At 42.1% G+C, this 27,446-nt stretch overlaps 1 protein-coding gene across 1 annotated transcript in view; it reads right to left on the bottom strand.

The window, feature by feature from the left end:
- The window catches only part of FZD3 (frizzled class receptor 3), an 83,625-nt gene that overhangs the window by 14,651 nt on the left and 41,528 nt on the right, over window positions 1-27,446 (bottom strand). Inside the window, exons 3-4 of the mRNA XM_067556158.1 lie at window positions 22,547-22,743; window positions 20,409-21,426 (exon numbers count right to left, since the gene is read on the bottom strand). Of these exons, the coding sequence (XP_067412259.1) occupies window positions 20,409-21,426; window positions 22,547-22,743 (1,215 nt within the window). The remainder of the gene's footprint in view (window positions 1-20,408; window positions 21,427-22,546; window positions 22,744-27,446) is intronic.

Here is a 27,446-nt window from a genome sequence, read left to right as displayed (position 1 = left end):
CTGCTGCTGCTTATCACGTCCCTCCCCCACATCAGCTCCCCCGACTGTTGTTTGCAGCCTGGGGAAAAGGGGAGAGTGGAAGAGAGAAGTGGGACCAAGTGGGATGGGGGGGAAGGATGTGGCAGTGAGTGGGTGGGGCTGCAGGCGAAAGAGACAGGACAGGACTATTCTGCCCAGCAGCCCGGAATTGCTGGCGGTGGGGCTGAGTGTGGGAATCTTCCTTCACATCCTCTGCAGAGGACACCTCTGCAAAGACTTCATTTAGCTTCTCTTCAATGGTCTTGTCTTCCTTAAGAGCTCCTTCAGGCTCTTGATTGTCCAGGGGCCCAACTGAGCATGGGGCAGGGTTCCTGCTTTTAATATACATAATTTTTTGCTGTTAGTTTGTGTCTTTTGCTAGTTGTATTTCAAATTCTTTTTTTGGCCTTCCTAGTTATACTTTTACAGTTGACTTCCCACAGATTATGTTCCTTTTTATTTTCCTCACAAGATTTGACTTCTAATTTTTAAAAGATGTCTTCTTGTCTCTAATTGCCTCTTTTATTCTGTTTAGCCATGGTGGAGTTTTTTGTTGTCATCTTATTGGTGTGTTTTCTTTTTGGGGGCTATACATACAGTTTGAGCCTCTATTATGGTGTTTTTAAAAGTTTCCATGCATCTTGCAGACATTTCACTTTCTTTTACTTCCCATTTACCTAGGCTCCTCTTTTTGTTCCCAAAAAGTTCCCCTTTTTGACATTAAATACCACTGTGGTGGGTTTCTTTGGTATCCGCCCCCCCCCAAGGATGTTAAATTTAATTAGATTATGGTTGCTATTAGCAAGTGGTTCAGCTATATTCACATCTTGGACTAAATGAGGTGCACCACTTTGTATTAAATCAAGAACGTCCTCTCCCCCCTTGTGGGTTTTAGGACTGGCTGCTCCAAGAAGCAGTCACTAATGGTGCCTAGAAAATTTCTCTCTGCATCCACTCCTGAGGTGACCTGTGCCCAGTCAATGTGAGGAGAATTGAAATCTCCCATTATTATTGGGTTTCTGGTTTGGTAGCGTCTCTAATCTCAGTGAGCATTTCACAGTCACCATACCGGTGAGAAGTTGGTAATATATTCCTACTGCTATACTCTTATAATTCAAGCATGGAATTTCTATCCAGTAGTGATTGTATAATACTGGCTGATTCACTTAAGATTTTTTTTTTTAGTACTATATTTGACTCTATGCTTTCTTTCACATATAGTACCACTTCTCCCCTCCACTATGACCTACTCAGTCATTCCTATATATTTTATATCCTGGTACTATCATGTCCCCATTGATCATCATCCTTCCACCAGGTTTCTGTGATGCATTTTATATCAATAGCCTCATTAATACCAGACACTAACGTTCTCTCATCTTAATAGTTAGACTTCTTGTATTTGTATAGAAACACTTCCAGAATGTGTCAGTATTTAGTTGTCTGCCATGATGTAAGGGAATGGAACTCTCTTATTTGACTGTTTCTCTTCCGTTCTTACTTGTACTTTATCAACTTCCATCCTCACCTCTCTACTAGGATAGAGTATCCCCTTTAATCAATTCTTTCCTAAGGGACATGTCTGTCCAATCTGTGTGCTCCTCTACAACTATTGGCTTTCCCCAACCCTTAGTTTAAAAACTCAACGATGACCTTTTTAATTTTACATGCCAGCAATCTGGTTCTATTGTGGTTTAGGTAGAGCCCATCCTTACTGTATAGGCTCTTCCTTTCTCAAAAGTACCTAATAAACCTAAATCCCTTTTCCAAACACCAGTGTTCTCCTCCACCCATGGAGACCCTGCAGTTCTGCCTGTCTAACTGGCCCTGTGCATGGAACTGGAAGAATTCAGAGAATGCTATCATGGAGGTTCTGGACTTGTCTCTCTTACCTAGCAGCCTAAATTTAGCATCCAGGCTCTCTCACCTACCTCTCCCTAGGTCACTGGTACCTACAAGTACCCTGACCATCAGGTCCTGCCCAGCACTGCACATAGGTCTAAATTAACCTTCGGACCCAGCAGTCAATTCGCCAGATGGTTCTTTCAATCATCACAAATCCAACTATCTACATTTCTAATAATTGCACCCCCCCATTACTATTACCTGTCTCTTCCTAATAACAGGAGTTCCCTTCCCCAACTAGGTAATGTCACTGTGAGATGACACAATGACAACACATGGAAGGAGGGTCTGATCTATGGGATTGTTTCCCTCCATTCCAGCTTGTTGTTCTCCTTCCCCAAGACTTTCCTTCTTACCAGCAGAGGCTGTCGGAGTAGGGGTGGGACCACTCTACAGTGTCCCAGTAGTCTATGTACTTCTATCTCCATTGTCTCCTCCAGTTCAGCCACTCTCATCTCAAGAGCCCGTACTCTCAGTCTCTGAGGGCCATGAGCTGCTTGCACGAAATGTGCACACATGCTATCTGCCCACCAGGCCCGTAATCATAGATGCCACATTCAGTGCAATAAACGGGATAGCCCCCACTCTGTTACTGGACTTCCGCCTGCATTATTTTTTACTCCTGCAAGAGTTTTTTTGTTTGTTTGGTGTGCATGTGTGTTGTTGGGGTTTTTGTTTTGTTTGTTTGGTTTTTTTTTTTTGGGGGGGGGGGGGGAGAGGGGGAAAGAGGAAGCATTGACCTAATTTTAGAGAATGTTTATTAGGTACACCTGGCTCTCTCACTCTCTCTCTAAAGTCCCTTGGAAAACTCCCATTTTCTAGGTCCTCTGGTCACTTACAGCTGGTTTTGTAAACCTGTTCTCCCTGAGTTAGTCCTGCCCCCTTATCAAGAGATCCTAAAGGGATTAGGGCTCAAAAGATGGCAGGTTAGAGCCTTGATAAGGAGCTCTGAGCCTTGCCTAGCAAGCTACTAGGCTCAGCACACAGACTCCCAAAACATGCCACACTCTAAACTTCAACTGAGCAGGCACATGGCAAGCAAGCAATCACGGTATCCACATCATTCCGAAAATAAACCAGGGCATTATTTTAAGAGGGGTAACAAAAGGTTCAAACACAGTGGCAGGTGTTCAATACAGAGGCTAAAAACCCGTTCATTTCAGCATTCCTACAGGGAAAAACAGTGCTGCAACCCAGACACTGTTAATTTAGGATGGTTACATCACTCACCTCTGAATATTTTTCCCTTCTACCCAGCTATTGATCATGGCTGCTTTAAAAAACAGAAAGAAAGGAACCAGTGGCCTCTGCTTTCTAAAATGCATCAGATAGCAAATTAATGAAGCTTGATGCAAATGTGAAGTTAAAACTCAAACCCACTGTTGAATGCCCAACATCTGTCCCCCCCTCCTTTGGGGCACAATTCCACAACTAGACTGATCTGAGATTTCCTTAAGGACAAAAGGCAATGAAAATCAAATTAAGCCAGCCTTTTGCTAAAGGGGGGGGGGAGGGGGCGCGGACGGACGGACGGACGGGACACACGACGACGACTGGGACTGGGGGACTGAAGAGAATCTGTTCTAACAGTATTACCATTCTCATAATACAAGCTCAGTCACTGTCATTACTTTTCATTTGTTCATACTATATGCAAGTGCTGCTAATTTTTCAATTAAATGTAACAGTGTTTGGGCAACAATTTCTGACAGTAACATGGACTTATCTTGTTGTTCTATCAGTGCCTTTGAAAGGTATCCGGTCACGTGGCCACCTTTCTGTTTCAAATTTGACTGACATGAAAATGGGCAACCAGGTAACACTTCTCTGTCTACTAAGAAACACAGAAAGCTTCTTTCTTAGAAGGCTAAAAACTTAAAAAAAAAAAAAATACAAAAAAATTCCTAAAAATGGAGCTTTGATCTTGCTCTTACTGAAGTCAATAGCAAAACCACTATTGACTTCAGGAGATACAGGATCATGTACAAATTGTGGAAAGGTTATAATGTATACACAATATCAGGAGGCTTCCCTTCCCCACAAAAGGACTTAAAGCAAACTTTTCTGATTCCAAATTACCATATGGAGCAAGCTTATTGTTTTTTCCCCAGGTTTTCCGGATCTCCATAGATCTCTCTCTTCAAAAGGTGTCCCGAGGGAGTGCTCTAAAGGTCGTAACTGATGACCAGACTCTATTAACTAGCTATCTAATGCTTTTACCCTTTAGGCCTGTAGTTTGTCATAGGTGTCAGTGAATAGCAGTTAACTGCTGTTGTGTTCATGGAATGAGAGTGCAAAGATGAAGCCTTCAGTGAAAGTGTGTCAGCGCTAGTAGAGCTGATCTCTGGACATAAGGAATATTTATTCTGAGGATTCAGGAAAGGGTTCTTTACTGCAGCAAAGACTTTCTTACAGAACATAATGCTCATCTCACAACCCAACTTGGTTACAAGGAAATATTTTAGTTCATGGAAATAGCTCGGAACAGAAGAGGACATCTAATCACGACAACCCATTTTTCCAAGTTCTAAGCACTATTTGTAACAAACATCATGCTAGGATTCTGCCAGGCATCAGGGGTTGGAGTCGATGTGTTCCCTTAGATGAAAGTCAACCATTAACTAACAGAAAAATAACTTGACTTTGAATATCCTAGTTGAGAGTTTGGACCTGCCTTTTCTTATGGACCTACTTATGCAGCTGAAGTTGGGCCCACCTCTACTAATTGGCCCCAAGAGAAAAATGCTTTTCCTGGGATAGGTTAAACTCTCCCTGGCTATTGAAATAAATGTATTTGGTCACAGATCTAGGAGAAAAGAACTAGAGATAGAGCTATAATGTTTGTATGAAGATGGAGCAGCCTGTTGCATTTTCACACCATGCCATCCTTTGCCTTTTAAGTTTGTTTCAAGTTGTAACAGTACTGTCAACCTCAAGTGTTCAAAAATTATATTGAAAATACAGCTGAGGTTCTTTGTCTTCTGAGCCGATAAGATGCACTCAAGGGCATATATTCAAGCTTTGCTCCATCACCATGAGGACTATAAATTTAAAAAAAAATGAAAGGCAAGATTCTCAGTCACATGACAGAGCTGGCGTTTTAAGAAAAACACCAACTATTGTGAGCTTTGTGATAAAAATCAGGAGAGTTGGTGTCATGGATACAGGGCAGATGCACTTTAGACCCCTTTTAGTCCTTCTCAAGTGCACCCCTTTAGGGACAATTCTAGCTTACTGCACCTCCTTCAAAAGGGCAGAACTCTGCAGTACAACCACTCCTGGACTGCATTTCTGGGGGCAGCCCCCATTAACCAATCGCATTAACACGACGGTCCCAATTGTTTAGTACCTTTAGCCCCTTTTCTTTGGGGACCTGTAACCAGCTAGCTGATTGAAGTGACTCAAAAACAGCTTCTTCAGAATAAAGCGTTATTTGTTCACCTAAAACATACAGAGTAGACAGAGTAAAGGGTAAATACAATAAAAGGTCTATATGCATATTTTCCCCTTAACTAAACCTTAATCTTTCCTTGCATGCTTCAGTAAGTTCTATTCAGCTCAGTTACCTCTATTTCTGGGATGGGAGAAGCAGACTGCGCAGGTGTAGCACGCTCTGCCTCTCTGTTAGAGACTTACTTCCAGCTGATGCTGACAATTGCTTCCGGTTTAAGCTAGCGTCTTTAAGGTTTTAGCATCCCCTTTGGTCCTAGGTTTGGCCGGGGAACAGTAAAATTTGTGAGCCTACTTGGAGCCAGGTTTAGGTTTTCCCCAATTAACAGCTTTCCATTGGTTTTCCCAAGGACTCTGATAATTTATATTTACCATTGTTTTATTTCCTGTTGGTTTCCCCCATACACCCTCCTTTGATTTAACTCTATGCTGTCACAGCAGGATATCATCACAGGTAAACTGAGGTGCACATATTTATAAAAAATACAAATATTTCCCCTCATTCTCCAAAGCTGGCAACACTGGGTATATACTAGAACTGCAAGTCTAAATGTAATCTTTCAGATACAGCCAGGGTGGAATGATAAATCAATGATTTAAAACTCAGATTTAAATCAGGTTGAAGCTTTGTAAAACTAAAAAGTTGTACTCATTCTATTGCGATTTTAGATTAAATTTTATAATGAACTGAATCTTTAAAAAAAAAAAAAAAAAAAAAAATTCAAATACTGGTAGACAGTGACTTTGAACTGAAAATCCTGATGGAGGAATATAGCCTGGCTGAAGCATTTTATTCTTTCTTGATTTGTGGAAGTGATTTAATTGCAAATATACCACAAGCTACTTGCTTATCAGTTTTGTGTTTGAGCTTGTTCTTTCACAGTAAAGAGACTAAGGAGGCTCAACTTGCCTCTTTCAGCACAGATGAGCATTTTAACAGTAAGACTTAATAGAAAAAAATCTCCAAATAAAATCTGAAATTCTTGTAACAATAAGGAAACGAAACAAGCAAGTACAAAACATCCATTAGCATTTTAAAACTATCAAATGGGAAGAAAGTAAAGAATTAGCAACATATAAATAAAATGTGTTATTTAAACTAAAATCTATATATATATATATATTTTTTTTAAACCATAATTTTTATGCACCCTGGTTGCATCTTGCAGCTACAATTGATCCTTGCTTATTAGGCGCATTTAACAACAAACAAAACTTTTGCTGTGGACAAAAGAATGTACCCTTTTCCTGTGTTGAGTCTTGCCTTCCACAAAACAGAATCACCTCAATTAAGGTTGGGGAACAGTGTGAGGTTCTGCCGGGACTAGACCCCAGGTCTGTGGGGTGTGGGTGGCAGTTATCTCCACTACCCAGAAGCCATAATAGGGTTATATGCAGTAATAAACACCACAGTAAGTACCACCTCGGAAGGCCAGACAGACAGCTTCCCTTGTGGCCCCTGGATTGGTACAGGAACCTTATTTAAGCCCAGGAGGAATTCCAGGAAGTGGCTGCAACAAGGTGAACTCTCCCACCAGCCGTGGCAACAAACCTTCCTCTCTGCTCACCTCTCAGACTCATGATCTCGGCTCTGACCTTCAGTGCTCTTTCTGGCCTCTGATCGCCACTTCTCTGACCACTAAGCATGACTGCCCAAGCCATTATAACAAACTGGAGGGATCCGGGTCAAAATGTGGAGCACTCTGTTTGCTGATATAACTAAATTATCAGCACAGCTGTCTTTGAACAGAATAAGCATCTACTGCATTATCATCCATATACCTCTGCCATTTCAGGCTGGGAACTGAATGTTTATCAAGACTGTGGCAAATCTAGAATGTCTGCTAAAAACTTGGACCAATCTTGCAGGAGGACTTAAATCTGGTGTCAATTTATGTTCCAACTGTTAGGACCACACCTGGCTTCCAGCCTGGTCACAAGGCAACCTAGCAAGCTCAGCTGGGCCCAACAATCATGGGCCCAATAACATCATCATCTCCAAACAATCATGTTTCCTGATTAGGCAGGAGAACCCCTGGCCTGCTACTTAAGCCATGCAGTAGCAGTAACACTGCAGGTAGCTAAGTGTAGCACACCCACCCACAGCTTCTTACCCTGCTCCTACTTCCATCCCAGCCTGCCTTCAGCCCTTCTTCCAGTCATCATTTCAGCCTTGTTCCAGGCCTGTTCCAGACTTGACTCATGTCTAGTCCAATCTAGACTTTGCCTCCCTGCTCTGCTCCTGATCCTTACTCTGGTTCTAACCTTGGCTTAGCTCCTCAATCCTGACTCCAGTTTCAGCCTCAACCCAATATCTGACTCCTGGATCTGCGCTTACTACTCTGAACTGCTGCTGCAACCATCAGACAAGGTCCTGCACCACCCACTAGGCAGGCTGCCCATGACCTAACAAGTTACAGTTTGAGCAGCCCACAAAGACCAGATGTAGGGAGGATGTGGTCTTTACGCATACAAATCCCTTCTGGAACAACAAGAGTGCGAGCCCAGCTCACCCTTGTGGATTTAGTTGGGGCTCCCGCTACCTTCCTACATTTTATTAATGACCTTATCAGGGATATCCTTGATCAGTTCGTGGTCAGCCATCTAGGAAACACTCTAATCTTCTCAGAATAATCAAGAGCTCCATGATTACTGCGTGCATATTCTAGATAGCTTTAGCATAGCGTTGACTCTGGCGAAGCCAGAGAAGTATGATTTTGACAAGGACACGGTACAGTTCTTGGGTTATGTCATCTCCCTGGCAATGCTTGCCATGGACCCCTGCAAGGTCGCAGCCATCACAGATGGAAGGCACCCTCAAATGTACATAGCATGCAGAGATTCCTGGGCTTTGCAAACTTTTACATGCAATTCATTGAGGGGGTTTTCTCCAGCCTGGTCATTTCTTTAATGTCCCTTCTCAAGAAGGAGCCCAGATTTGCCTGGTCCTGATGCCCAGGCTGTGTTCAATCAGTTGAAAGGAGCCTTCACATCCACCCCATCCTAACACACTCAGAATCCCCTCAGGTCTTCATCACTGAAACGGATGCCTCGGTGTGACACTCTGTACCTCAGTGGTGAAAAGTTCCAGAGCGGTGGCTGTGTTAGTCTGTATACAGCAAAAACGACAAGAGTCCTGTAGCACCTTAAGGACTAACAAATTTCTGCAGGCATAAGTTTTCGTGGGTTGCAACCCACTTCATCAGATGCATGAAGTGGGGAAGTATATATATGCATCCAAGGGCAAGAAACAACAATGGGGAGACAAGTGCTAACAAAGTCTATTCAGTTAGAGTAGATGAGGCCTATTCACAACTGTCACCTCTTCATACAAAGCAATCAGGTTGGTCAGGCATGACTTTCCCTTTGTGAATCCATGTTGACTGTTCCTGATCACCTTCCTCTCTTCCAAGTGCCTTAAAATGGATTTCATTCCAAGTCCCTATTCAGACCCAGTCTGATTGTGTCAAGTTTGCATGAGTTCCAGCTCTGCAGTTTCTTGCTAAAGTCAGTTTTAGAGGGTTTTTTTTGTAGAAGTATGGCAACTTTCAAGTCAATCTCCTGGGAGATTGAAGTGCTCTCTGACTGTCTTATGGATATTATTTTTTATGTCTGATTTGTGTCCATTTATTCTTTTGCGTAGTGACAGTCCAGTTTGGCCAATGTACATGGCAGAGGGGCACTGCTGGCACATGATGGCATATATTACATTAGTAGATGTGCAAGTGAATGAGCTCCTGATGGTGTGGCTGATGTGGTTAGGACCTGTGATGCTGTCACTAGAGTCGATGTGTGGGCAGAGTTGGCAACGGGGTTTGTTGCAGGGATAGGTTCCTGGGTTAGTGTTCTTGTTGTATGGCATACAGATTTCAGCGAGAAACTGCAGAGCTGGAACTCTATCCAGATTCAATTTTACAATCACCTACCACCCAGGAACTATAAGTGGGCAGACAGACACCCTGCCCCACAAGAATGAGGAACGAAGTAGAGGAGGAAGCTCTTACAACTGTTATCAAACACACTAACTTCATCAGACACACAAGTGAGGGCAGTCTGATGACTACCCTCCACACTCTGCTCCCCAGTGACCTACCTGCAGTGCCAATCTGCCAGTCCCTGAAAACCCCAGAGCCTTCCCAGGGTCAAGCTTCCATCTACAGCAAGGTCTCCTCTATCATGGGGATTGCCTTTTACATTCCTTGAAGAAACCCCTAACTGCAAAGGATTTAGATTGTTCCACGACCCACATGGCAAGATATTTTGGTCACTTTAAGACTGGGAATCTGACTTCCAAGTATTTCTGGTGGCCAACCTCATGAAGAGACATCAAAGACTACATTAGGATGTGTGATCTCTGTGCCTGCCTTTAAAAAAACAAAAACAAAAGCAAAACTGTACATAGGACTAGTTGGCCTTCTCCAGAGCCTTCTCTCACCTCCATACCTTATATGAAATGGAGCTCACAATTTGACCACAACATATTCCACTCTGTCACATCTCTCCTCCCTCCCCACTTTGAAACTGCACGGACCAGGAGTCTTCACCAAGTACTCTACGGAAGTTCTCACTAGAGCATCTCCTACCATGTTTGCATTTTTCCTAACATCAATCATCTACATGTCATAATCTTGGAATACAAGATTCCGTTTTCGCAATTTGGCATTACACTTTCATGTGATGCAACCACTTGAGAGGTGAATAGTTAGTTAGTGTACTCCATGAGATGTTTCCCAAATAGATACAGTTGTAATTTCTTAAGTGCCCAAATAATGGCAATACATTTTTCAATAGTGGCATAGTTTGAGGGAGCTTTATTTATTTAATTTTGCTTAAATACACAGCTGGATGCCTCTCGCCCTCTGTATCTGTGAAAACTATAAAAGGCTTGTCAAAGCCTGGGTTTACCTCAATTGGATCTTTACTCAAAGCTTAGTTCAGTTTACAGAAGGCCCTTTGACATTTTGCAGTCCAATCCACTTTTTCTAGTTTATACAATCCAGTGCTGGGAGCAGTCAAGGGACTAAAGTAAGATACAAATCTCCTGTAATAATACACTACCCCAACAAAGGAGCATACCTATTTTACGGTCTTGGAGGCCAATTTTTAAACAGCCTCCACATTCGCAGGTTCTGCCATGATACAGCTGCTTTCCCTCCTCTCTCCCCCCCTGCTTCCCATCCCCAACATCTTTTTAAAGTGCCCCCATCAAATTTTTTCACCAGTCTGTTGTGTTTGACGCTGTATTTCTCCCACAAGCCCTAGTGAAGACAGACTTTAAAATAGCTCCCTGGTTCAACAAGACTTTATTGGTGAAGCCCCCACTCTGCTGAAAGTTGTCAAAAGGGCATCAGCAGCCATGTGTTCCTCTTAAGGACAGCGCCACAGCCTCATGGTAGGGAGTGACATACATATTCTATGGTGGGGTTATTTCTATCCTGTCCAGGTCACCTTACTGAGTGGTCCCACAATATCCATGGCTACTCTCTATAAAGATTCCTCTATTATAGGCAGTGGAACAACAGCTGTTTTACACTTACCTTGGACTTTTCCCTCCCTTTGGCAGGAATCACGTTTTGCAGTAATTTTTAAGTGCCACAAACTCCAGGCCAGTAAAAATTCTGCAACAGCCTGTGCTTTGTACACTGGATCCCCAGATGTCCTGAGAAAGGGATATCATAGGTCACATTTCACAGTTTAAGACGGGCGTTTTGGGGCACCATCAACTCTCTACTAATACCCCAGCTCATCAATTCTCTGTACAATAGAGACTGATCTCTGATGGGGACCCTCTCTAAATGCTATAGTAATAGCAATAAATGATATTTAAATGCCTCTATATCTGTGTATGAGCTCTTGCTGTATAACAATCAAATCCATTTCTTTTTTGGCACAAGTGCCAGGGGGATGGGAGGGGAGGAGGAATAATCAGGTAGTGAAAAGGAATTCAATTCTTTGTCTGACCTTTACGGCGCTGGACGAGCCAGGACTACAGATGCACACTCTTAGCCTTACTTGCATTAGAAATAGAAAATCCCAGCTCTTGTGGAGGTGTGACGGAGCAGGAAGGGTTAATCAAAGTAACTTCAGGTTAAAACAATTTTAGATTACAATTTATAGAGAAACGTTATTCATTGCCTGGAAGCAAAATTATTAGATCAGATCAAATTATTGCGACTAAAGTCCTAAATATGAGAGGTCACTAAACCAATTATTTCTGGTAACACAATTTTTCCCCCCACCTCACATTTAAAAATATATGCTGTACTTCAGAGGACTTGAGATTTTCTAACTGTATATTAAAAGATGAATGGCCAAAATTCGTAGGAAACATCCTTTTAAAGCAAGATCCACAAACTTTTAATGCACTTCCCAAAAAATATACTTTAAAGATTTTTTTTTTTAATCTCTCTCCATGCCACTTTAAAAAAAAAAAATAATTTCAAGCTGTGGCTTGTTAGCACCAGAGACAATCTCTAATGTAATTGAAAAGGATTTTCTGGAGTTTTCTTTATCGTCATATAAATCTTTTTTTGTTTCCATGGTGAAATAATTCACAATCTGAAATGTTACCCTCCACCCAACTTCCAGCAAGTCTCCTCAGAAACGTGTTTGTATGTGGGATCTTAATGGCAATTCAGATTGGCTGAAACAGCACCATGTGACTTAAAATACTTTTATATTAATACCAGGGAGAACAGAGGGAAGAATCAAACAATTCACAAAAGAACATATTACTACACGTGCTCACATTCCTCAGGAAAATTTACTGCTGCTCTCACAAACTATAAATATTATAAAATTATATGAACCAATTAATTCCAGAGCATGTACTACAGTCAGGGCACTCAAAGTGACCACATAAAGATGATTTTGTGTCTCTGACCTGGAGCTTGCCAAAGCCTGGTTAGCCCCTTGTGTAGGTTAGAGCACCCTGAAAGGTGCCTTAATTAGAACCCTCTCTCTGATGGCCCTTATATGCTGCTGCAGCAGACAGCAATATCTGAGGAACAGTAATACTTCAACCATATCGCCTACACTATGGGATCTTGCAGGAGGAAGGCTGAAAGCAAAGACTACTCCAGGTCTGTGCCTGCCAGGGCTCTTACAATGAGGAAATTCCCTGATAAATCATTATGGTATTATTGTAATCACTCTACACCTGCACAGTTGATGTGATGAGCTTGTGCAAGCTACAAATTCATTCTGTAGTTGGAATAAAAATCATGTAATTCTATAGAAACCTTTTCAACATTTTAGCAAGCCTTTTTGCCATGGGATTAGTTAAGAAAAACAGGGTTACTTATCAGTAACTGTTGTTCTTCGAGATGTGTTGCTCATATCCATTCCAATATAGGTGAGTGCATGCCACCGTGCATGGGTTCCCGGAACTTTTTTCCCCTTAGCAGACCCCATAGGGTCAGCTTAGACACCCCCTGGAGTACCGCGCGCATGCCACAGTATATGAGGAACCGCCAACCCTACGGCCTCTCAGTCCCTTCTTTCTGCCAACTCCAGCAGCAGGGACTGGGGGTGGGTGTGGAATGGATATGAGCAACACATCTCAAAGAACAACAGTTACTGGTAAGGAACCCTGTTTTCTACTTCGAGTGATTGCTCAAAACCATTCCAATATAGGTGATTAAAAAGCCTTCTACCCTCTGTGACCGTCTGGCGGGAGACTTCTCCCTTGGTGGGGGTCTCGACCAGCCTCCGGGGCGACCCAACGTGTGTTTACCCTGGGACACCAGCCCTCTCTCCCTTGGCTGGGTGGGGGAAAGGGGGGAGGATGGAGGTGTGGGCATGGCCATCAAGGCCCATGCCACCTGGCAAGCCTCCGGCGTCGACAACGCCTGCAGGGGCACTCCCCCACCCCCAGGAGTTGGAGGAGGCTCCCTGCATGGAGGTGCAGGCTCCGGAGCAAGCTCAACGGGCCGTGGCTGGTGCATCTCTCAACTTGACCCCACCTGCGCAGGTGGTATGGGGGAGTGCGAGCGCTCCACATGCTGGCATCTTCTCTTCTTCGCCACCTGGGACAGTCGGCGTTGAGTGGATCCCGGTGCTAGCGGAGCACTCTGGACCGAGGAGACGTTTGGTGCCGAGGTGGAACGTGGGGGTTCGGAAGCCGGTCGGAGTGCCGCCTCCATCAAGATAGCCTAATGTCATTAGGCTGAAGGCTGAGTCCTCGGCTTGAAGGCTTTGTATATCTTGCATTTCTCCCTCTGATGCTGCTCCCCCAGGCATTTGAGGCAGTGATCGTGAGGGTCACTGACTGGGAAGGACTTGCCGCAAGCAGCGCAAGGCTTAAACCCAGGTGAGCCGGACATGGCCTGGCCCTAAGCCCCTAAGGGCTTCTATTCTAATGCTAACTAACTTAAGATAAGTGTTAAACACACTACTGAACAATAACAAGTCTATAAGAGGAATGCTACTTGCGAGAGGCAAGAGACGTTCCAGTAACTGTCATGGGCGGAAAGAAGGAACTGAGGGGCCGTAGGGTCGGCGGAGCCTCATATACCGCGGCATGAGCGCGGTTCTCCAGGGGGTGCCTAAGTCGACCCTACGGGGTCTGCTAAGGGGAAAAAAGTTCCGGGAACCCATGCATGGTGGCGTGCACTCACCTATATTGGAATGGATATGAGCAATCACTCGAAGTAGAACTATTGCTTGATAACACAGTTTGCTTCTAATGGGACAAAACCCAGAAGTCCTTACTGAGGCCTAAATAGCTGAAATCAATCAGTGTTGCCTGAATAGAAACTGAGTGAGGACCCCAGGATTTGGTTCAGGGGAAAAAAAAACAAAAAACAATCCCCACCCCTGCCTCTCCCCAAAAGCCCCTACAATTCAAACATTTTAAAGTTTTAAAAAGATGAGAGACTATCAAAACATACTAAAAAAGCTTAAAATTGGTCCCAAACCTTAACCTGTTTCTCAATAGCTCTAACTATTCAAGGATAAATCAATGTGTTGGTACTTTGTAAATCTGTATAAATTAGGGGCCTGGATAGCTTAACTGGGGAAGCATGTCTGGCTAAAGAAAAAATTTCAAAAGTTAAAAGAAAAACCCTTCTAATATGCCACAGAGTATACAGGTCCTTTGACCCAATCTGATGTGAATGGAACCATTATTGTTCTTCCATTAACAATATAACGACTCCTGCTGAGCCATTATAATGTTAACAGTTTGCTGGAGATTTGAGTAGCATTTTTACTACATGTTGATACACTACTCCACAAACCAGGATTTTGCTCATTAAGATGCTAGACATTTCCATCTTTAAAATACTCTCTGAATTCTGAGTAAGCAATATCCCATCTAACTTGATACATTACAAAGCCAAAATAGGGAAAGAACAGGTTAAAGATAAAGGATATCTTTAAAGAATATTTAGATAAGTTAGTTACATGCAGAAAAGTCAGCAGGGCCTGACAAAATTTACTCTAGGATACTTAAGTAACTAGATGAAGCAATCTCAGAACTGTTAGCAATTATCTTTGAGAATTCATGGATGGGTGAGGTCCCAGAGGACTGAGGACTAACATAGTACCAATCTTTATAAGAGAGGACTACGGAATTATAGACCAGTCAGCCTAACTTCAATACCTAGAAAGATACTGGAACATATTATTAAACATTCAATTTGTAAAAGCAACTAGAGAATAGAGTAATAAGGAAGAGCACGCATGGATTTGTCAAAAAATAAATCATACAAGACTAATCTAATTTCCTTCTTTTACAGGGTTATCAGCATAGTGCATGGGGGGAAAAGCTGAAGATGAGATACATCTTGATTTTAGTAAGGCTTTTGACAGACCCACATTTGTAGGAAAAACAGAAAGTATGGCAAGAGACCACCCCAGCTTCACTAGGAGATCTGCATGGATCTGAAACTAAAAAAAAAGTTTTATGAGAAGTGGAAACTAGGACAAACTACAAAGTATGAATGTAAACTATAAACAGAAGTATATAGGCATAAAATTAGAAAGCCAAGGCACAAAATGAGATTAAACTAACTAGAGACAAAGAGTAACAAGTAAGAATTCTACAAATACATTAGAAGCAAAAGGAAGACCAAGAACAGGGTAGGCCCCTTACTCAATGAGGGGAGAAAAACAAACAGAAAATGTGGAAATGGCAGATGGCTTTTTTGTTTCAGTTTTCACCACAAAAGTTATTAGATATCCAATCGCTTCTATAGTGAATGCCCATAAAAATGAGGTAGGATATCAGGATAAAACAGGGAAAGAACAAGTTAAAAATTACTTAAATAAGTTAAATGTCCTCAAGTTACCAAGGCCTGATGAAATACATCCTAGAATACTTAAGGAGCTGACTGAGAAGGTATCTGAGCCATTAGCAATTATCTTCGAAAAGTCATGGAAGATGGGAGAGATTCCAGAGAACTGGAAAAGGACAAACATAGTGCCAGTCTATAAAAAGGGAAATAAGGACAACCTGGGAAATCTCAGACTAGCCATCTTAACTTCAGTACCCAGAAAGATAATGGAGCAAATAATTAAGCAATCAATTTGCAAACACCTAGAAGATAATAAAGTGATAAGTAACAATCAGCATGGATTTGTCAAGAACAAATTCTGTCAAACCAACCTGATAGCTTTCTTTGACAGGGTAACAAGCCTTTGTGGGGGGTAGGATGGGACTGGTAGATGTTGTATATCCTGACTTTAGTAAACTTTTGATATTGCCTCACATGATCTTCTCATAAACAAACTAGGGAAGCACAACCTAAATGGAGCTATCCTAAGGTGGGTGCACAACTGGTTGGAAAACCATTCCCAGAAAGTAGTCATCAGTGGTTCACAGTCAAGTTGGCAGGGCATATCTGGGTCCAGTTCTGTTCAATATCTTAATGATTTAGAAAATGGCAGAGAGCACACTTATAAAGTTTGCAAACAATATCAAACTGGGAGGGGTTGCAAATGTTTTGGAGGATAGGATTAAACTTCAAAATGACCTGGACAAACTGCAGAAATGGTCTGAAGTAAATAAACAGAATAAAATTCAATAAGGACAAATATAAAGTTTTCCACTTAGGAAGGACCAAATCAGTTGCACACATACAAAATGGAAAATGACTCCCTAGGAAAGAGTACTTCATAAAGGGATTTGGGGCTTCATAGTGGATCACAAGCTAAATGAGAGTTAACAGTATCACACTGTTGTAGGGGATGGGGGGAGGGGGGAAGAGCAAACATCATTGCACCATTTGGGGTATATTAGCAGAAGAGTTCTAAGTAAGACTCAAGAAGTAATTATTCCACTCTACTCAGTGCTGATTGGCCTCAACTGCAGTAGTGTGTCCAATTCCGGGTGTCACATTTCAGGAAAGATGTGGACAAATTGGAGAAAGTCCAGAGAAAAGCAACAAAAATGACTGAAGAGCTAGAAAACATGACCTATGAGGGAAGATAAACAAACCCAGTTTTTTCAATGGTAAGAGTTTTCAAATACATAAAAAGTTGTTACAAAGAGGAGGGAGAAAAATTGTTCTCCTTACCCTCAGAGGATAGGACAAGCAGCAATGGGCTTAAAATTGCAGCAAAAGCAGTTTAGGTTGGATATGGGGAAAAAATTCTTAACTGTCAGGGTAGTTAAGCACTGGAATAAATTGCCTAGAGGTTGTAGAATCTCCATCATTGGAGATTTTTAAAAGGGTTAGACAAACACCTATCAGAGAGGGTCTAGATACTATATAGTCCTGCCATAAGTGCAGGGGATGGGACTAGATGACTTTTTGAGGTCCCTTCCAATTCTACGATTCTCATAAGCAAACTAGGGAAATATGGTCTACTTCTAGATGAAATGACTATAAAGTGGGTACACAACAAGTTGAAAGACTGTACTATAAAAAGTAGTTATCAGTGGCTCGTTGTCAAACTGGGAAGACTCATAGTAGGGTCCCACAAAGGTCCAGTACTATTCAATATTTTCATTAATGACCTGGATAATAGAGCAGAGAATATGCTTATCAAATTTGCAGAGGATACCAAGCTGGGAGAGCCTGACAGCACTTTGGAGAACAGGATTAGAATTCAAAGCAATCTTGATAAACTGAAGAATTGGTCCGAAATCCAATCACTAATCACGAAGATGAAATCACTAAGATGAAATTCAATAGACAAATGCAAAGTACTTCACTTAGGAAGGAAAAAACCCAATTAAATGCCCAACTACAACATGAGGAAAAATTGGCTATGTGGTAGTACTGCTGAAAAAGATTTGGGAATTACACTTGTAGACTATAAAATTCAAGCTAGACTGGGCCTACTTATAAAATTGAGCTACCAAATATTACTAATAAGAAGCATATTGCAAAAGCATGGTGGTAACTGGAATCCCTTTTTGAAAAGAAGGGGCTGCTTCTTATTGCATCACATATGTGCTGTTTTCTTCTTTAAGCGTGTCTGGTATTTTATCTGGGTAACTGCCTTTCCTATGGTTAATGGCCCCTCTTGAGTGACCAGCCTCCCTAATGAAATTATCTTCTGTAAACAACATCTATATCTCAGTGGCCCCGTATTTTTCAAGGATACATTTTGATCCTATCTTCTGATGGGTACTACCTCAGGAATTATTCCATTTTCTTCTCAGCAAACCCCAACCACCTTCTGTTAGGAAAAGGTGGCACTTTGTGGCAAACAAGTCCTGGACTGTTGACTCAACAAAATCCAAGTGGCTATACCCTTTGAACTGAGCAAAAACATATAGGTCTTTCCCTGTTATTATTATTTTTTTTTAATTTCCTTTGTTCTCTCAAGTAATTACCAAAAATGCTTTGAAAACACTAAATTTAAGAGTATAAAGAGAGAAGCAACAATTCAACACTAGCAAGTGCACTTCAGGACTGAGACATCATTCCAGACACAGAACTGTCATCTCAGCCAGCTTTCTTCTGAGACTACGAATCCAAGCTCTTGGAGAAACTGTCAAGAATTGAAACCACCGCCTCTAGCCTGCATTGGTGAGGAAAATTGCTTTTGCAGCTAATATATGTTGGACTTTTGGTTTGGGGGTTCATTTTATAAGTGTAGTAATTAAAGCCCGCCTGTCATCATTGAACGAGTGTCATGTCAATTCATGAATGCACTAATATCTATCCCAGTTGGTCAGGTAACACAATGGATCACAGATTGACTAGAAGTCAACAATATGATGTAGTTGCAAAAAAGGCTAGTATTCTGGGATGCATTAACAGTAATGTCGTATATACGACACAGGAGGTAATTGTCTCACTCTACTCACCACTGGCGAGGCCTCAGCTGGAGTACTGTGTCCAATTGTGGGTGCCACACTTAAGGAAATTGTGCATAAAATGGAGAGAGAGTCCATAGAAGAGTTACAGAAATGATTAAAAGTTAAGAAAGCCTGACCTATGAGAAAAGGTTAAAATAAATTGGACATGCTGACCCTTGAGAAAAGAAGCCTGAGGGAGGGACCTGATAACAGTCTTCAAATATATTAAGGGCTGTCATAAAGAGAACAGGGATCAATTGTTCTTCATGTCCACTGAAGGTAGGAAAAGAAGTAAGAGGCTTAATGTGCAGCAAGGGAGATTTAGGTTAGATGGTAGGAAAATTTTAACTTTAAGGACAGATAAGCACTGGCATAGGCTTCCAAGGGAGGTTGTGAAATCCTTGTCATGGAGGTTTAACAGTTTCATCAAACACTTGTAAAGGATCATTTTGGAATACTTGGTCCTGCCACAGCACAGGGGGCTGGATTAGGTCTTCTGGATAGATTGGAGAGAGAGTGTTCTAACAATTGATTCAACATAATGAAACTTGCAGGCCCACAAAAAGTACAGCAACAAAAACTCAAAGAAGTGAAACGGAATACACCCATTCACTGATACTTCCTGCTATAAAAGTGCTCACACATTAGGTGGAAGGGAGGAGTAATCACCCTAATAAAATGTAAGAGAAAACAATAAAGGTTACAGGTAATAAAGGAATATCATCAAGCCATACAAAGTATTCCAGAACATTTCATATATGGCACTAAAACATGAGCTTTGATGACCCAGATGGTAATTCAGCTGCTTTAGAGCGGACTACTGGCTTGGTATTTATACTAGTGTTAGTGCAGGTACCCAATGGAACTCATATTGTTATATAACCCCCACAATACTTTATTTGAAGAAATATATCCCCCACAATACTTTATTTGCCACAACCACTTTAGCACAAAGAAAGAAAGAAACTAGGCTTCATCTGATCAACTACTCTCTCAGGGCCTGATTTTCCTCTTTTCTACATCTAATTACAACACCTTCAAACCGGTGTAACATGGTGGAGAGTCTGGCATCTAATATTCTCTATGGCATTTGCTTACATGATAACTGTATCAAATACTGACAAGCCAAACCTGTTCTTTAAAACCTGAAGAACTAACAAACTGACTTTCTGTAAAGGTTATTTCAGACCAGACTGCACACAGTCATTTCTGACACATATATGGACTTCCCCAAAGTGACCTGGAAATCTGTGTTCTAAAAACACCATTAAATACATTTACAGAAGACCACAAAATCCCTAAAAATTGTTAACAAGCAGACCATTGATGATATTCAGATGCACACCATACCTCCCCCCTTTAGGGCAAGGCTTGAAACGAACACTTAACTCCCCATTCAAAGACAAGCCCCACGACCCCATGCTTGGAATTGGCATTAAAGGGATCCTTTCTCTGGCCACTTCTGTGGGTCCCATAAAACAAAAACAAGAAAGTAACAGAAAAGCATTATAAAGCCCACTGTCTATAACAAAAAAGTCAATTCTCCAAGGTTCTGTCAAAAAGGTGCATTGCACATTTGCTTCATCCACAGATTTATCCTGTAACATTGCCTTTTTGAAGATTAGTCGAGTATATTATCTAAAGAACATAATAATGGCAAGAATCTTCCCCACCAGGAGTAGCAGCTGCTTTTCAGTAATAGATAGCAGTTAAATCCTTATAGCATACCCTCCTTTCCTATTTCTTTGCTTTCCTGAATATCCCGTATCAATTTCCTCACCTGATATGGGCATGGGATGTGATATTCTCTGCAGCGTTCTTGTATCCACGTGGTCTCCCACACACCTCGGAAAGCCTGCTCATAGAAATAGCAGCCAATTACCACCAAGAGCGGAACGAGGTACAGAACACTGAACACGCCAATCCGGATCATGAACTTCACCAGCTTGTCCTGGTTCTCTTTTTCTAATGGGATTTCAATGCGAACCCGATTGAGGGAGATAATGCCAGCCAACAGCAGAGAAACTCCAACCACAACATACAGGCAGAGGGGGGCAAGAACAAAATATCGCAATGCATCCACATCATAGAGGCCAACAAAACACACGCCACTAATATTGTCACCTTCAATTTTATTCATTGCTAAAAGGATGATGGTTAGAGTTCCTGGAATGCCCCATGCACTGGCATGGAAGAGCAATGCTTTCTTCTCAATTGCTTCACTGCCCCATTTTGGCACAGCTGCCAAGAACCATGTGATGGTAAGAATGACCCACCAAACACTGCCAGCCATGGTAAAGAAATACAGCACCATGAAAAGCATGGTGCAAGCTTTGTTATGAGAGCCCTGTGTCACTGTGGAAGCCTTGTACTGAGCAGGGCTAGATGCATTGCATGCTACTCGGTCCTCAAGCAAAAAGCCAATGAAGAAAATCAATGACACCATCATGTAACAGACAGCATAAAATATAATGGGTCTTTCTGGATAGCGGAATCTTGTGACATCAATCAGAAAAGTTAAAAAAGTAAACAAGGTAGCAGAAAGGCAGATGATGGAAATCACTCCGATGAAATATCGGGCAAAGGAAAGCTCTTCACGCCTAAAGTACATATTCGGACAAGGAGGGGAACAGTCTTGTACCCCCAGGAAAGAATAACCCAGATCAGGGTCTATTTTCAACTCCCGGGGGCACCAAAAACCATAGTCCCTCTGCACTGCCATTGGGGCCTCTTCTGTGGGCTCTCCAGCTAAATTGAGGTCTACGAGACGAGGGTAAGGCTCATCACAGTCCGGGAATCTAAAAAAAAAAATAAATATTGGGAATTATCTGTATATTCACCCATACTCTAGCAATCCTGTTCTGCTTTACGTGTCTAGTTTTAGATACAACAATTGGATAAGAAAAAAAACTAATTTACAAAAAAATGTAATCAATGAATCATATAGACATAAATTGGATAGTCTCTATATTACTGGGTACAGCTTGATTCAGCAAAGCACTTAAGTAGATGCCTTAAATTCAGTGAGAGTAGTCTCAGAATGGTGACTCAACAGGGCTACTCACATGCTTAGTATGTGCATAAAAGCTTTGCTGAATTGGGATCTAAACTCTGTCAGGGTGCTCAGTGGTGTAGACACACAAGATGCCAAGTCTCCTGTCACGAACAGTTTACAGTGTTTGTAAAAAAGATTGCTTTAATTTGCCATAACATGATTTTAAATTTCATGTTTTAATTTTTAAAAAGTTGCCAAGCAAAATATTATGATGGTGTGCCAGCAGCACTGTAGTTAAGACAGAGATTTAGTCTGCATTTGATAGAAGCTAACACTACTGGCATCTACACACCTTTCTTAAAAACAAGAAGTTTGTTCTTACAGTACTATTGGACTTGTAATAGTAGTAGGGGTAATGGGAAAGTTAGATTAGGCAAGATGTAAAGTTTAAAACCCAGTCTTTTTGGAAAGATCATGAATGAGTCACTTAAAAAAAAAAAAAAACACCACAAAAAACAACCTTTTAAATATACTTGAAATTGGCAAAGAATGCTCAGGAGGACTCCATGTGTAGACCAATACCACTTTTAAATGAATAAAATAATAAAATAAAATAGAATAAAATAAAATGGAACTTGTATACTAATTCCCTTAAAAATATGCACACTTAATTTACCCTAATCACATATAGATATTTTCGGGATATGGGCTATTGTGTATGTGGGTGGAAATGAGAAATATGAAAGTAGTTTCCTTTCCAGGAAACAGGCTGTTACACTACACAAAGGAAGGAAAAACAGGGTTATTATTTGAGGTGGAAAACATATTGATGGACTGGAAAAGAGATATTATAAAACATCCTGGAACATATTCAACATATTGAATATTTTTAGATGGTGGTTCTGAAAAACAGATTTGCTAACCTGCTGCATTCCATATCCTCTGGCCAAGAGACACCAAACATCTCCATGAGTTTGGAACATTCGTTGTATGCCCGTTGACAAAGCCTGCGACATGGGAGAGTGACCCGTCCGTACTCCATACAGACTGGAGCATATAGGGCACACAGAAATGGTCGAAAATCCCTGGAGCATTCCAGATTGACCATAGGATGAAATGGCTAGAAGAGAAAAGAATAATTAAATGTTGCAGGCCACTGGTTTTTTTGGAAAACATCAGCAGTAAGTCATACTTTTTCTTATGAATTATTCTGGCCTTTACTATCGTTCTCCTAACCAAGAGCTGCCTCTTCAAATGCTGACTGATGGAAGAAGTTGGGAACATCATAACAGTGCTCATACACCAGCATTCACTTGATGCAAACATAAGCATTAAAAAGAAGAATCCCCACGCTACACAACAGTGTCTAAGGCCATGTCTACATTAGCACTTATTTTAGCAAAAGTTTTGTCGCTTAGGGGTGTGAAAAAAATATCTCCCTGAGCAACATCAATTTTGCAGGCATAAGCACTCACGTGCACAGAGCTATGTCGAAGCTACACAACGTGCGCATAACGAAGCTACACAAGCGTGCTGGTACAGCTGTGCCGCTGTAAGCTTTTAAGTGTAGACATGACCTAAGTGTCTACCACTGCTCTTCCTCCCCTCAAAAAAAGCCAAACAAATTCGCTTTTTTTTTTTTTTTTTAAACTGGTCTATAAAGTGCAGATCCACCACATACTGCTAGCTCCCTACTTACTAAGGTGCCCCAGGTTAAATTCTGCTGGTGATATCGCACCCACCTTGAAGAGTGCCAGACAATGCAGTTGCCTTTTGGGATAAGGAAATATTACATGGTTTTATTCTGCAATTTTAAAGACATTCTTCCTAGCCAAAAGACGATATTTTACATGATAATCCTTATGTCCTCACTTCCCTTTAGTCTCTGCTTTAGCAGAGCTGGACTCTGCATTTTTATTACTTTTGCCAAGTACTCATGCAGGATACTTCGTATTCCATTCTTCCCATTCATCTGACCCAACCAACTACCCATTCTAGGCCAGCTATATCCCTAGATGGGAACTGGGCTGAGCATGATGAAGTCACGGCCATTCCTATAAATTCACCAATGATATGAAAGGCCAGCTTCCTTTAACCTACAAGAAGTAAATCTGTATTTATTGTGAAGCCATGCTAAAGGTGTCACAATTATTGATCAACCAAGTATTTGAGTTTCTTTGGGAGAGAAAGCATTAATAAGGAGGGTAAGGCCATGAAATCAGAGCTAGAGGGTAGCAAGACAAAGTAGGGATCAAAAACAACAATATTTAATTTTTTATATTACCTCATGTCAGGCATAAGTGATGCTGACTAACTGCAATGCTTAAATATAGCAGTGAAAGAAAATCTATCACAATTAACCCAACACGAGGATGTCTTAAAGTGGCTTTCAGAAGAGAAAGGGTTGAAAACCTGACAAGTTATTTGCTTTGTTAGCTACAAAATAATAGGCAGTGGACCTCACATCTTTTCCTCCTGGGAAGTGGGAAGGAACAGAAATAATTATGGGAGACAAGGGTTTTATGGCTTACTAAAAGACTTTAAAAGGATTCAAAAGCAAAGCTGCAAATGTTATAAATGTATGTTACTGCAGGTTCTCATTACTGCCATCTTCATTTGCCCAGCTACTGTTTTTATGTGCCAAGATCTTCAGGATAGAGACCATTTCTAATGATGTGGATTTATTTGACCTTTGGACTTTACTGTAAGACTAATAATCATTGTCCTTTAAGAACATAAACAGTTATTAATCTGTACTGTGACTATTATACAAGATGTTTTGCACATGTACATTCCACTTCAAGTTAGGGATGTAAAAGGTTACCGTTTAAACGTTTAATCGGCTGTTTAAACTGGAGCAGAAAAGGGGTGCAGTAGCTGGGCTGGCTCCCTGCCAGTGAGAGCAGCTGGGCAGCCCTTGCTGGGGGTCAGGGGCACGGAGCCCAGCGTGGAGGGAGAGAGGGGTGTGAGTTGCATCTGGGCTCAGCTCCCCGCAAAGGGGTGGGGAAGATGAAGGCCAGCCCTGGGGAGGGGGGTAGTTGTAGCTGGGCTGGCTGCCCATCACAGAGCCCTGCAGGAGGAGAGGGGAAGCTCAGCACAGCGGGGTGGGGGTGAGCCACAGCTGGGCTCAGCTCTCTCCAAGCAGGGGCGAGGTGGGGAGTTCAGCATAGAGATGGGGGAAAGGGGTAGCTGCAGCTGGGCTGGCTCCCTGCCAGTGAGAGCAGCTGGGCAGTTCTTGCTGGCAGGGAAGCGCAGAGCTCAGCAGGGAGGGTACGAGCTCGAGCTCCCCCCGCTGAGTGAGAGCTGCCCAGCTACCACAGTGTGGGGGGGAGGCGCAGCTAGGCAGCTCTCACTTGGCAGTGAGGAGCCAAGCCCAGCACGGCTCCCCCCACAGCATTTACCATTTTAGAATGTTTAAACGGATTTTTAATTAAACTAATTTTACATCCCTACTTCGAGTGTGTGCATGCCCAGTGCACTAGAGTTGGAGATTTTTTCTTCTAGTGGTAGGCATCAGGGCAGCACATGCGCCCCATCACCTTGTGCTGATGCAGGCCTACCGACCGGGGTGGGAGCCAAGGAGGCAATTGCCCAGGGGCCTGACAATTTAAAAGGGCCCGGGCCATGGGCAGCGATTGAAGCTCCCCTTCAGGGAGACCAACTCCTTGTCCCTCCTCTTCTGCCTGGTGCTCCGCCCACACTCCACCCCTCCTCCATTTAGCCCTCTCCCCACTTGCATCCATCCTCTCTCCCTCCCCATTTAGCCTCCCCTCCTTTCATCCACAGCCCATTCCCTTGAGAACCCCGCAGCTCGTACTCTCCGTTATTTATTATGCATCATGAAGGTTCCAGGGTGACAGAGGAGGCGGTATCTGCTACTCAGCTTCCTGGGTTCATCAGTAACCTCCTGGGGAGTCCAAGGGACCGCAGATACTGCCTCCTCAGCCACTTGGGAACCTGAGTGGCACATAACAAATAAGCATAAACTTCCAGCAGAAACCCACTCCAATTTATTTAATACTGGTGCTGTAAAAAAAAAAAAAAAAGTTAACTAGATCAAGCAACGCCACAACTTAGGCATAAGGGGTTCTAATGTGTTATCAAAAGGATAAAGAGTTGTGTCAAACCTCAGCCATCCCTTTCTGGGGGGTCATTGACTGTTCTGCCCTGGGGCCCAAAATTCTTTTCAGCAGGCCTGTGTTGATGCACAATGGTATGAAGGACAGTATCACCTCAGATCCCTCCCCCCCATATTCCTTCTTACAAGGCCAACTCTGATATAGAGGGGAAGGAGGGTGGATAGTGGCACGGATATGTGAAACACATCTTGAAGAACAAAACTAACAGAACAGGTTAGTAACCTTTTTTTCCTTCAAGTGATTGGATAGGACCATTCCACTTCAGGTGACCCAAAAGCAGTTCAATCAGGAGATGGGTTTTGGAGTCTTTCTCAACAATAACTAAAGTATCACTTGTTCAAACTTAGCATCATCTCTGGAATGCGGAGATATAGCATAATGAGTTGTAAAAGGTACGCATTGATGACCAAGTTTTAGCCCTACAAATGTCTGATATAGGTACTTGAGCCAAAAAACTGTAGAAACTGCCTAATATCTTGTAAAGTGTGCTACCATCCTGCTTGGAAATGGTATATTGGCAATATCATAGACATATGCAGGATGAAATCCTCTGCAACGAGACTAGAATGTCTTTCACCCTGTCTGTAATTGACACAAACAGCTGTGATGACAATCTAAAAGACCTAGTTCTGTCATAGTAAAAGCCAATGCCCTTCTAAACATCCAAGGTGTGTAGCTTGATTGAGGTGGAATTCCAATACTACTTTAATCAGAAATTTCAGATGTGGACGTTAGTATACTTTTCTCTATAAAAAATTATAAAGGAGGGTCAACTACCAACACTCACAACTCTGCCACCCTTCTCAAGGAGATAATAGCTATCAAAAACACTACTATCATAGAGAGATACAGCAAAGAGCAAGCCATTAGTTCAAAGGATGGATCCAACAACTTAGCATCAGATTTTAAAGTTTCAAGAATAAATGGGATCCATGATATATGGGGATATAACCAACAACAGACACTTCAAGAATCTGACTCATAGAATTAGAAAACACTGACTGGCCCACAATTGGTGGGTGAAAAAACAGAGATAGCTGGCAAGTAAACTCTGATGGAAGTAATCAATATGCCTTATTGTTTTAGATGGAACAAACAGTCCCAAATTTCTTGGATAGAGGCTAGGATTGACAGAACACCTTCTGCTTTGACCATAAGGAGAATTGTTTCCACTTTAATAGGTAAGCGTATCTGCTTTCTGCTATTCAGGAAAACTTTCTGTATATTTCCCTAACACTCCACCTCCTGAGGCATTAACCATGATGTACCAAGCCACAGGATGGAGATTGGGATGTAGCAGGCGACCATGGTGCTGGGAAATCCGATCAGGTTCTGGAGGTAGTGTCAGAGAATCCCTAGCTGATAAGCTCAGCAAACTAGAGAATCAATGTTGGCAAGGCCATGGCGGTGCTATGAGGATCATGCAAATGTGATCCTGTGTGAGCTTGAGTAACACCATGACATACAGCAGTCCGTCTTTCCATGATAGTAGGTAAGCGTCCATCGGATTCCTTACTGAGACCTGCCCTGAAACAAGAAAGTTGGCACTTGCTGCTGAAAAAAATAGCAAACAAGTCTATGAGAGGGACTCTCCCCCACAACTTTGAAAAATGAATCTCATGATATCCAGTCTGAGAGACCACTCATGATCCCGGCTCAATGAAGTGCTCAGGCAATCTGCCAA

Source organism: Emydura macquarii, unplaced genomic scaffold (genome assembly GCF_026122565.2).
Source record: "Emydura macquarii macquarii isolate MOO-44397 ecotype Brisbane River unplaced genomic scaffold, CSIRO-AGI_Emac_v2 contig_1676, whole genome shotgun sequence".
Classification (NCBI taxonomy): domain Eukaryota; kingdom Metazoa; phylum Chordata; order Testudines; family Chelidae; genus Emydura; species Emydura macquarii.
Note: the sequence above shows the minus strand (reverse complement) of the source record. Positions and strands in the feature narration are given on the sequence as shown.